At 39.2% G+C, this 12882-nt stretch overlaps 1 protein-coding gene and 1 pseudogene across 1 annotated transcript; one reads left to right on the plus strand and one right to left on the minus strand.

Moving 5' to 3' along the window:
- Positions 1 to 980: 980 nt before the first annotated feature.
- LOC120726459 (interferon-induced very large GTPase 1-like) lies at positions 981 to 9904 on the minus strand. Its single transcript, XM_040020054.1, is given in 5 exon segments — positions 981 to 2680; positions 2789 to 4991; positions 4994 to 5543; positions 5659 to 5696; positions 9810 to 9904. Coding segments are annotated over 4 exon segments (4158 nt in total). The 5' UTR covers positions 5680 to 5696; positions 9810 to 9904; the 3' UTR covers positions 981 to 1296.
- On the plus strand, positions 7348 to 12295 carry LOC120726447 (annotated as a pseudogene).
- Positions 12296 to 12882: the final 587 nt, after the last annotated feature.

The following is a 12882-nucleotide window of genomic DNA, read 5'->3' on the forward strand; positions in this document are numbered from 1 at the left end:
AATTCAGTGTGGATATAACAGGTTTAGATGAAAGTAGCATAAGACAGTCAAACAGATCTCAAATCATATATCTGTGAGAATAAACTTTAACTTAAACATTGAATCTAAAAGCAAATTGAAAATTTCACCACTCAATTACAAAAGACGATGTTTTTGTTGTGGTTTCAGATGCAATGTTTGAAATTAATACGGTAATCAAAGAGTGTTAACACTTGTCATTAAATACATTTAAAAACAGGACATGGAAAAAGATTTGAATCATTGAATGAATTTTTCTGAAAGATCTACAGATTAACACAGTGCAATGTAATGTACATTTAGAATATATTTTATATATATTTTATATAATTATATATTTTAGAAGATGAGAAGAATGATTTAACAAATATAATTCTCAGAATTTTACCTGAAAAATCAAGCATTAGAAATATAAAAAAGCAAAATAATGGAATTAATAATGAAATTAATAATGAGATTTTCCTGGATCAAAATGGGAGTTTGGTGGTAATCTCTGCATTTCTTCGATGCAAGCTTTGTCTATATATATTTAGTACATTGACTTGGTTAACTTGTTTGACAGCAGTTTTATGATTTAGTTTCCTTACATTTTTTGACTATTTTATAAATAAAAAAATCTTTGTTATAAACAGGTAAATGATATGCTAATTAACAAAATTAGGTTAATATGTATTTATCTGGAAAACACTCTGAAAGCCTAGATGGACACAACATTGAGAATGTGACTTTTGTATTTCACTTTGTATTTTTTGTGAATTAACTTACAGTCACTCATAACATCTTCTTCATGTTAATAATTTATAGAATTTCCTTTTCTCACTCAAACAAAATCAGACCGTCACAGCTGGATTCACGAGTTATTAGGTGAAAACAAGTATCAACATTTACAGCAGTTTTACAGTTTCTTTGGCTCATTAAAACATTTCATCCAGACTTTTAATGGCTTCTTTTTTAGATATGTATTTCCATAGATCTGGAATCACTCCTCTGCCCTGGAACTTTTTCTCATAGTGCTTTTCCAGTTGCGTTTGAAATTGACAAACCAACCATTTCCAATATGCCAGTTTAGTCCCATCAGGGGTGATTCTCCATGTATTATATGGTGGACCAGCAGTTTTGTACTGTTTGTAGGGAATGTATTTCTCTGGGTCAGAGCTAGGGTGAAAACCTCCTTCACTTGTAACAATTGTTGTGCAGAAACTGACGCTGAGGGCTTTAGTTTTTCTATAGTAATATCCTATTATCCCATCAGGTCGATGAAAATGAGTGCTGTGGTCATCAGGACTGTGATCTTTCATGGTGTTTGGTACAAACAGCTGCACAGAATGGACATGTTACCCAGCAGCAGTTACAAAGCTGATCTATGAGGATTTCTTCAGGCTTCAGTCTGGATTCCTTCATCTTATACAGTGACAGGCTGCTCATCTCAGTGATAGATGTAAATCCTTTTTTAATCTCTTCCTTGAGGAAATCAAAATATTTTAAGTCACTGAAGTTTTCAGAACAAATGTTGTCAAATGTCAGCTCATCCTTTAGAACATTAGAAAATTCCTTCAGCCACATGTCTGTGTTTCCTCTCTGATTTTGGACCTTTTGTACTGCAGTAAATAAAGCCTGACTTACAGTTGTTTTGATGTCATTAACATTTTTCTTGAGTATTTCCAGAGCTTCATCATTGTGACTCATGTAGATGTACTTCTGTACCTCTGCTTTGATGAAAGCTTCTGTTTGTTTCCTTGGATTTGTGATGTAGGTGATGAAATCATCAGAGTTTTCTTTCTTAGCGAGTGACCTCAACAAATGTTTCTCCAAGTTCAGTCTGTTCCCACTGAATGCTGGGAAATTACACCTCATCCTTCCAGCGAGATCAATGGCAGTCTTGTTATAAACAGCCTCAATACTGGAAGCTTTCAACTTTTCACAGACCAGTTCTCCAAGCACAACAGCAGATGAGTTTTCTTTACAAAAACTTCTAAAAACTGTGTAATACTGTGTTTTCTTGCTTGCCAAATAGGCCTTTGCATCGTTGTTCTTTAAAAGCCAACTCTCTGCCTTATAGAACACATAGAGCAAGAGATCAACACAAAACTCCTTCCTCAAGGTGTATTTCCTCTTTGACAGAAATTTCTGAACTTTTTTTGTGACATGATTGGCCATTTCTTGCAAATAAGTTGTTGAGTAGCCTCTTGTGGCTACAGGTTTGCTTTTGATTGCACCAAGTGACTGTTTTTCAGCTTGGTCAATGAGCGATCTGATCTGTTGGTGCTTTCTCCGCTGAGGAACAAAACTTAAAATATGTTTTTGAAAAAAACTAGTCACCCGATTACTACTTGTCATCACATAAACTGAATAATCACCAACCTCTGATATAATCTTGTATCTGCCACTTCTTTTACATTCATCTATGAGAGCTGGCTCAAAACCAAGTTCTTGACGGATTATAAACTGATCATTTTTCAAGTTAATTTCTTCAACAGGTTTTGTATCTGCTGTTAATTCAGTAACCCAGCTGCTCCAAACAGAGCTGAACTGTCGTTGAAGCTCTTCTTCATCTTTGGCCTTGTCCTTCAGTTTCTGAATGAGCTCTTTGCTCTTCTGCAGCAGTTTGTTCTCAAACTCTGATTTCTGATCCTTCATTTTACGACCTTTCTTCTGTTGGATAGGCATAATATATATTATTAATATAAGAATAAGAATAAGAATAAGAATAAGCATAACAACAATAATAATAATAATATTATTATAATCCAGTTTGTTCTTCAGGTGGATGACTCCATCCAGTTTTCTGTTCACTTGTTCATCATGGAACTCTTTAATTTTGATTTTCAAATTGTCTCTCCACTGAGCCAAGATCTCTTTCAGTTTTCTGTACACTGCAATTTCAAGTGTGTTTTCCAAATAAAAAAAAAAGTCATTCAGCAGTGCAGTCCACAGGTCCTGGATGTTTGTTTTGAACTGTGAGAGAGTGATCCCAGCAGACTCTGAAGCTTTAAAGAGGATGGTGTTCTTCACTTCCTGGATGCTCTCACTGTAACCTGGATTTGGAGGAGCCATGGGTGGATTTCCCTCCCACAGCTGGGCACAGTATTTCACATCTGTTTGAACATCAAATTCAATGACATCACTGAAGCACTCTGCATCACAAACTTCCTCTTTAGCTGCTAGTTTGGCCATCTGGTCCAGTTTTTCCTGCAGGCGTCTCTTTCCATCCATGTTTTTCTCTGCTGCTGCAACATCTGTGACATTCTGGTGAACAAACACACAACTGGGAGAAAGTTTAACTTCCTTCATCCTCATGAAAGCCTGAACAACAATCTGCAGGATGCCCTGCATCTCAGATGGATTCTCTCCAAAGATGTTGATCAGTGTCAGGTTTCCCAGACCAACAACAAGTGTTGCCAGTTCATTGTCATGATGACGAGTGTTGCTACCTCCAAACTCAAGAGCACGCAGTCCTTCAGTGTCCACCACTAGAACATAGTCAAACTTCAAGTCTTTCTTCATCTCCTCTGATACTTTGAGCAGCTGCATGAAGGCACCTTTGGTGCACCTGCCAGCACTCACTGCAAACTGCAGCCCAAACATGGTGTTCAGCATTGTTGATTTTCCACTGCTTTGTAGGCCCAAAACTGACAACACAAAAACTCTCTGGTCCCCCAGTTTCTTGATGACTTCTTCTAAAAGACTGGAGATCCATGTTAGAGGCACATGACCTGCATCACCATCCATCAGCTCCATCGGGTGTCCTGATATCATCAGGTGTGCAGCCAACTCAGGGTATTTAGACCAGTCAGAGTGTCTGTGCTCTCTTTGTGCTGTTTTATGGGCTTCATAGATCTGTCCCATTTCTCTGAAGATGTACTGCAAACCAAAAGTTGCAGACTGAATTTTCTTTGATATGTCTTCAAGGTCAGATTGTGTTTTTAATAACAGATCTGATTTGTCCCATTTGTTCCTCAAAGCCAAGACCTCAGACCACTTTTCATCATAACTTTGGAGAATTGAAGACAGATCATCTGTGGAGAGGGCATCTATGAAGATCTGAGTCCATTTTAGGAAATACTTTTTCTCTGTTGGCGGCAATGATGAGAGACTTCCAGTGAAGAACTCCATCAGGTTACTGCAGGAAGCAGCACATTGTTTCTGACGTATGTTCATCAGTTCTTGTTGCTTTTGACTTTTCTCCTTTTCAATGTTTCCTCTGAGTTGAAACAGTTCTTTGTGTATTTTGCTCCACTGATGCCACAGTTTGCCTTGACAAGGGAGAAATTCACATTTGATCTTTGAGACATCCATGTTATCCTTTGTAAGCAGATTGATTATTTCCATAGCAGCAGATTTCCCTCTTTGACAGGCTGGGTCAGCTTCATCCACTGTGATTCCAGAGAGCTCAGCCATGGTTTCAAGCTGGAAGGATGGTTTCAAGATGGGACCATCAAGAGAAGATAAAACTTCTGTAATGATCCTTTTCAAGTGTTCAGATACATCTGAGTAGTTTCTATCTTTGAGGCCCATTATGTACTTTCCCTTTTTTGTCTTAACAGCATCACAGCTGCCATCAACAGTGAGACAAATGAGAGGCATATGAGACTTAAAAACACAAGATATAAGTGACCAGCTTTCTTCATTGTTTTGCAGAGATGCTATAAGAAAAACATTGATGGAGGATTTTTGAATCAGTATGTCACGCTGTTTTTCAATCAACAGAGCATCACCATGGAGATTACAGAAGGCAATACAGTCATTGAAGGCATCATTGGGTTTTCCAGCAAGGCAGTACCAGGCAATCTCTGCCACACCATCCATCAAATAGTGAGACTCGGTGCTTCCTGGGCAGTTTCTGTGGAAGAAGGTGTCGTGACGGTCGTTGATCAAAGTGTTCATCAGCTGAGATTTAGACACTGACAAAGAACCCAGACGGAAAAATGACACCAAGGGTGTTTCAGCTTTGTAGACTGGAACACTCTTCATGGTGACGATGTTTGGGTTATCTTTGAATCACACCGAGTTACCCTCCAAGTTTTTGTTATTTGTCTGAAAGTCCACAGAGGAAACTGAATCTCCTTTGTAACTGGGTCATTGACAAGTAAAGGTAAGGCATACTGACACCGAGAGAGCTTCGTAATCATCATCTGTTTCAGGAAGCTGTCTGAGCAGTGAAATACTGCCATCTGAACGTCCATTGGATGCACAGAAGTCTGCTCTTTCTTCTGTGTGTCCACACTACTGCTCACAAAAACTTCCCAGTCACTGCAGGAGGCTTTGAACGACTCCTTGATTTGACAGCTTGATCTTACAGAAGTATATCTGGCCCTGTAGTCTAACATTATCAGCCTTTGGAGAAAAGTGGTAGGTAGATCTTCCTCAGATATTACATGGTCGATCTGTTTCCTAGGTGGACATATTTGAAGAAAATCTGCTGGTGACAACTTATGTTGAAGTTTGTCTTGAAGGTGAAGTCTGTCAAGCAATGTCTCGGTTTCTATTTGACATGACTTGTTCTGGCTGTCTTCTTCCATCACTGGCTGTAATAAATAAGCAAATAACACACATCATGCATTCAGAAATGACAGTGTCAAAGAATGAGACTATTCTTAAATATTCTTTAAGCTCTTGTGACAAATATTTGGACTTTCCTACCTTCTCTGTGTTTCTGCTCATGTTTTCATCTGAGATACCTGCAAGATAAAAATGAACCAGAAAGTGACATATACATGGCTGGATTAAATCAACAGTATGATAAAATTAAAATCATCAATGCAACATCGAAACTGAACTATCGTTTAAGTAGTAACTGCTGCTGTTCCATAGGTGTAAATGCCCACATCCTTCTGAAATTATATTTAGTGCTTATTACTTCTGCTGCTGTGTGACTCTACAGGCATGTATAAAAGTCAAAGACTGAATGTAACAGCCTGCTCTGTGGAAGAAACTGGGCATCACTAGGCAACCTGTCCAAGTTCAAACTAAGTTTCAGGATTTACTGGGATTTTCCATCCAACACAGCCATCTCTAGGGTTTACACAGAGTGGTTACCGGATAAATGTTGAGTGAATAGCAGTTTTATCTGAGAAAATGCTTTGTTAATGCTAGAAGATAAATGAGAATGACTAGACTGCATCGAGCAGAAGGCAACAGTAAATAAAATAACCACTTGTTCCCATAAAAGCATGCAAAAAGAGCATCTCTGAGTGCATAATACAGGTTTACTACAACTGGTGAGTAGAAGAAAATTATTGATTGGTCTGACGAGTCTCAATTTGTGCCGTGACATTTTTGGAGGGGGAGGAGGATGATGATCCAGCCATACACACATCACACAAACATCACATTGGGGAGACAGGTCAGAACAGGTAGCGTAAAGAAAAACAATTAAATGTACAACACAATAGGGTAGAGGAGGAGAAAAAAAGAGAACTCTACTCAGACTGAGCTTCTGATAGGAGATCAGTATGAGACCAGAAAACAAAAACTCAAAAGCACATGAATCTTCACACCGTAACACCATGAAAACACATGACAAGCAACAGGGGTGGGGGAGTAGGGTTAGAGTAAACCAATGTAGACAGCAGCATCAGGTCACAGCATTTCTGCGTGGGTCCAGCTGACCCACCGTCTGCATCGGATGGGGGGCAAACTTCAGAGGCATTTGAAATGGGGGAGGGGAGTGAGTCTGCGTTTGTGTCAGTGTACATGAGTGTATGTGTGTGTGTGTGTGTGTGTGTGTGTGCGTGTGTGTGTATCCTGTGTTCAGCTTTAAGAGAGACTGTCCTTTCACCTGATTAAGCAAAAGTCAACAGTCCTTCAGCTAATACAGGTGTCCTTGGAGGATAGGGTCAGAGAGACCAAACACAGGGACAGGGACAAGAATTTGTTGTTCCAGAGCCGCATGAGTGAGGGAGATGATTGTTTGGGTTAATGCGAACAACTGCACCAAGAGTGTTAACAACCTAAAAGCATGGATTCATTATACCCAGAACTACCAGTTCAGGCTATTAATAGTAGTAATGGTGTGGGGGGCATTTTCTCGACAAACTTTGGGCCAACTGAACATTGTTTAAATGCCACAGCCTGCCTGAGTGTTTGTTACTGACCGTAGCCATCCCATTATGACCACACAGTTTTCTGATGGCTGCTTCCAGCAGGATCACTATGCTATGTCACAAAGATCAGATCGTCTCAAACTGGTTTCTTGAACATGACAAGGAGTTTACTGTACTCAAATGACCTACACAATTGCCAGATCTCAACCCAGTAGAGCCTCTTTGGGACGTGATGGTGATTGTCTCATTAGCAATTACAGCAACTATGTGATGCTTTCATGTCAATATGGACTCAAATCTCCAAATGGTAAATGGCCTGTACTTGTATAGCACTGTACTAGTCCCTAAGGACCCCAAAGCACTTTACACATCCAGTCATCCACCCATTCACACACTGGTGATGGCAAGCTACATTGTAGCCACGGCGCACTGACAGAGGCGAGGCTGCCGGACACTGGCGCCACCGGGCCCTCTGACCACCACCAGTAGGCAACGGGTGAAGTGTCTTGCCCAAAGACACAATGACTGAGACTGTCAGAGCCAGGGCTCAAACTAGCAACCTTCTGATTACAAGGCAAACTCCCAACTCTTGAACCACATTTGCCCTACCTCCATCTCCAAGAAATGTTTCCAGCACTATGTTGAATTCATGTCATAAATAATTAAGGCAGTTCTAAAGGCAAAGGCAGTCCAACCCAACACTAGCAAGGTGTACCTAATTAAGTGGTTAGTGAGTTTATATGAAAAAAGACTTTTCACTACACAGCTTGTCCACTCAAAGCAAGTAGGCTCCTGGCTTGAAAATCTTGGTTGGCTGGGAGCTTTCTGTGTCAAAACAGATTTTGAACATACTTTTCAAGATGTTCTGGGATTCCTTCCTGTGCCAGCCAGCCTGCCTAGTGATGCCCAGTTTCTTCCACAGAGCAGATACTGATTAAACTAAACCAAGTAATTTATTATGCTTGTCAACACTGGCTGTCTACAATTGTTTACACTCACTAGTTGGCGGCAAACGATGTGTTGCATATTGTAGCTTCAATGCTACTACATGCCAGGTAGTAGGCATCCCAATTCCAATAACCAACCAACCATTCTGTTTCCTGCCATGCAATATTTCTGAAGCCACAAAAAAAGGCCAACACTTTGAGATCTCCTAGAACACATAAAATGTGGCTTGGGCTGTCTGTATGCCAAAACATACTTGGAAAGCATGCTAAACCCCAAAATGGTCCTGATGTAGAATTCAGTAAGTGACGATAATGCATGGAATGAAATGAAGTGCTGTTTAAATGGGTTACCACTCCATGAAGTGTAAAGCACTTTGAGTGCTCAATAAAACAATAAGAGCTTTATAAATACTAGTACTCCAGGTTTGTTCCCATGTTTAAAGAATGGAATAATATTTATCAGTAAAACAGTGTAGAGTAGTGGAAAACTGAATATTAATATAAGTTTTAAAAAAAAAGCTACTTAAATTAAACTAACAAAAATAAAGTTTAAAAAAGTGTGTGTGGACAGTGGGATGGCGTTGGCATGCATGGCTGCCAGTAGCACTGGGACATTAGTGTTTATTGATAATGTGACACATGACAGAAGCAGCCAAATAAATTGTGGATGAGGTGTTCAGAGACAAACTGTCTGCTCAAATCCAACTAAATGCAGTCAAATTGATTGGACAGTGTTTCATAATACAGATGGACAATGACCCAAAACAACCCAGGAGTTTATTAAAGCAAATAAGTGGAATATTCTTGAATGGCCAAGTCAGTCACCTGATCTTAACCAAACTGAGCATGCATTTCACTTGTTGAAGAATAAACGTCAACAAGTGAAATGCATGCTGTTTGCTACAAACAAACAACAACTGAAAGCTGCAGCAGTAAAGGCCTGGCAGAGCATTAAAAAGGAAGAAAGCTAGCATTTAGTCATGTCCATGAATTCAAGACTTCAGGCTGTCATTGTCAGCAAACAGTTTTCAACCAAGTATTAGACATGAAAATTTAATTTTCAGTTATTTAATTTGTCCAATTACTTTTGAGACCTCCAAATGAAGGGATTGTGTTAAAAACACTTTAGTTTCTCCAATTTTTATGTAATCTTTATGTTGAACCCACTAAATTAAAGCAAGAAGTCTGCACATCAACTGAGTTGTTTCTTTTAAAATTCATTGTGTTAATGTGGAAACTAGGAAACGGTTGTCTCTGTCCAAATATTTATGGACCTAACTGTATTTTCTTTCATCTTTAGAATCATATTTATTCTTAATGTTTTCATCTGTAAGTTAGAGTTAGGGTTTAGATCAAACCAAAAGCAGATCCCATGTCTCTCCTTTGAATTTTTTTATTGTGTTTCTCCACCTTGTATGCACCTTGTGGGAAAATGGTAAGAATTTTTTTAGAGGCATGCATGCATTAACTTCTCCCACTGTCTCAAACTAAGGAGGAAATGAAAGACCAAGAAATCATGAGAACTTCCTTAGAGATTACTTTTTGTTAAATTAAGCTACATTAACAGAGATGAATGGAAATCTGGCTTAAATCAGGTGGCACCATAAGTGTAATGAAACGAACCGTAAGAGTGGAGCGAAAAGAGTAGCATGTTATCACTGAGACCAAGCAGCTGGGAAATTTGGCTCAAAGGGTGACTGTAAAAAGGAATTGTAGCCCGAAATAGAAGTCTCGGTGCACCACCAACAAAAATAATTTTCTCTATTCTGCAACACAAAAAGCAAGGGGGAGGGATACTTACTCAAGACTCTATTCTTAGAAATGTGGATTCAGAGACATCAGGGACCAAAAATGTTTGTATTCCAGGGGCCAGAGCAGGCGACACTGAAAGAAATTTGAAACTGCAGACCAAAGGTAAACAAAATTCATATTGAATTAGTATGTGACTTTGCTAAAAAAAAACAAAACAAAATAAAAATAAGTAAATAAATAATAATAATAAAAAATGTAGGATTCTGGAGTTTTCTCTGGTCCCCTCCACAATTGGGCCTTGACAGACATGTGTATGTGTATGTACTGAAAACACAGTGAGGAATCTTGGAGTCATTTTCAACTCATTCCTCAGAATGAGAGGAGAGTCTTATCTCAACCCACTGCATGATGAAAGGACATTTCTGCTCAAATTCAACAAGCTAAATGCAACATGATAACAGCATATCAAAAATTCATTAAAAATCATCCTTGATAGTTGACGTCAAAATCTCAATGGATTAATTTTTTTGTTCACCTACTCTACATGCCTGTATAATTTCATCTGAAGCCACTCAGATAAATAAAATTAAACAATTATAATATTCATTATATTTAAAGAGTTAGATAACAGTTATCCTCAAATTCAGCAAAGTTAATGGAACATGATGAAGCCATATTAAAAATTGTTAAAGTAGAATCAGAAAAAAAATCAATTGAATGTTATTAAGTCATATTAAAATGTATTAAAAATCATCCTTGATAGTTGATGATCAACAAACCTCTCGGCAGACAGTTAAGTGGAGAGAGAGAGGGGGCGGGGAGCATACAGCAAATGGACACAGATCAGACTCGAAACCAGGCCAGTGCTTTTTAACAAAACGAAAGTAAATACAACATGAAAATCAATAGATATCGGAAATCTTAGAATAGTTTGAGATGAAACTCGGCACAGATTTAGAGTAGGTGAGTCGAAGGAGGAATCTGAAGGAGAAGAACTACCGGAAAAGAGCGCAAAAAATATGTAAGCGTCGGCTGGCTTCACCGCAGCAAATGGATCACTCGAACGCGATTTTTCACGGCATGAAGCCATAGTGCTACTTGCTGATCGTCACTCCTCTTTAAGCCTGTAACAGCTCTTGTACGGGCCTTTTACGATCGTACAGTGACAAGCACTGTTTTAGAGGCAAACAAGAAAAAATAATATTCAACATACATACCTATCTCTTGTTCCTGGTTTGTGCAGCTCGGTTTAGTTTCGATTTCTAAGGGAAGCTGTCAGCGGAAATAAAAGAAAGTTCCTGTCAACCTATAAAACAATCGGGGGGGGGGATTACATTAGGAAGACGATGCATGTATACAGTGGCTTGCAAAAGTTAAACTTTTCCGCATTTTGTCACATTACAGCCACAAACAGGAATCAATTTTATTGGAATTCCACGTGAAAGACCAACACAAAGTGGTGCACACGTGAGAAGTGGAACGAAAATCACACATGATTCCAAACATTTTTTACAAATAAATAACTGAAAAGTGGGGTGTGCGTAATTATTCAGCCCCCTTTGGTCTCACCACACGCACTCTGGTTTTCCTTCATGCACACTTCCTATAATTTATAATCTTTCTGCTATTTGCACATTTTTACTGTAAATTTCTAAGTTAAATCTGTAAATTTTGTAATAACCTGTAAATTGTAGATACTGTAAAACCACTGTCATGTAATGGTCAGGCATTGCACAGCCACAAGCATTTCACTTCATGTCATACTGTGTATGGTTGTGTGTGTGTGACAAATAAAATTTGAATTTGAAATCAGAAAGCTGTCTCTGAACTGCAGGACTTGCAGGAGGATCATGACCTCTTCCGGTACGGTTCTTTACCAGCAATCCCTAACTACGGTATGTACTTAGGGATCGCTGGTAAATTGAGTGTTTCACTGGACAGAATATCATGGCTATGCACACGACGCTGATCAACAAACCTCCTGATGCAAGTAAGAAGACGTCCTGTCATCCATTTCATCAGGATCTGAATTACTTCCTCTTTTGACCATGTGATGGGATTGTATGGACAGCTATGGAGACAGTGAACAGGCAGAATATCTGCCTGGTCGTCCTGCCAGGATCACACAATGGCATGCTGCAGGAACATGACTATCCTGAGTTGGAGGGCTGAGTGAACAAGATGTACCATGGAGTCCGAGACTATGACCCACAGTATCCCAGGGTGCACCTAGAAATGGAATAGGGTGACACAGTCTTCTTCCACCCACTGCTCATCCACGGCCCTGATATGAACCAGACACTGGGCTTCTCCTGGCCATGGTCATCTCCTGTTAGTATGCCAGCAGTAATTGCTATTATATTGATGTGAAAGGAAACACACAGGAAAACAGAGAAAGAGGTGAAGGAGATTGTAGCGAGGAAGTATGCTGTTAGTGATGAAGTCACTTTCAAAGACACCCGGGCCATTCTGGTTCGTCTGGTGCAGGGATATGAAGATACTCTTACAGGGTGATGAATCTGAGCTGAAACTTCACCACATCAATGCAGCGGCTAAATGAGAAGCAACAGGCTTGCAACACTGCAACAAAGTGTTGGGGGGTTTTCTGCCGAGTGCTGTGCAAGGGTTGAAAAACACTGTTATCTAATTTTTTCCAAACACTGTCACTAATTTTCTTTCACCAAAATGCACTGGATTAGTCTGTGTATAATTCTGACATTTAACAGTGTTTTACAGCTCAGAGATCCATTTAAAATCCATCTGTAAAGTTGTTTAGCCAAGCGGAGAAAAAAGAAGACACTAATTACACAAATGGGCAAATTTAAGTAATGGATTTTTGCAAGTTGATACATCCTCTATCTGCTGGTGGTACATACCGTGCATCATGGAATTACAAGGGAAACCTGGGCATGAAACTGCTGTTCAGTCAGATTCAACTTGTAAAACTGAATCTGAAGTTCTGAAAATCTGCACTTCAATCAGATGTTGCTGGAATGAAAATCCACTGTGTTGGTATAAAGAAGCAAAACTACAAAAACTGCATCTTTGTCCAAAGAATTATGGGCCAAACTGTAGTATTTGTTTTAAACTTCAGGTAAGCATTTCTTGGGCCTGTGTGGACA

This window comes from Simochromis diagramma, unplaced genomic scaffold (genome assembly GCF_900408965.1).
Source record: "Simochromis diagramma unplaced genomic scaffold, fSimDia1.1 OVJJ01000753.1, whole genome shotgun sequence".
NCBI classification, from domain to species: Eukaryota; Metazoa; Chordata; class Actinopteri; order Cichliformes; family Cichlidae; genus Simochromis; species Simochromis diagramma.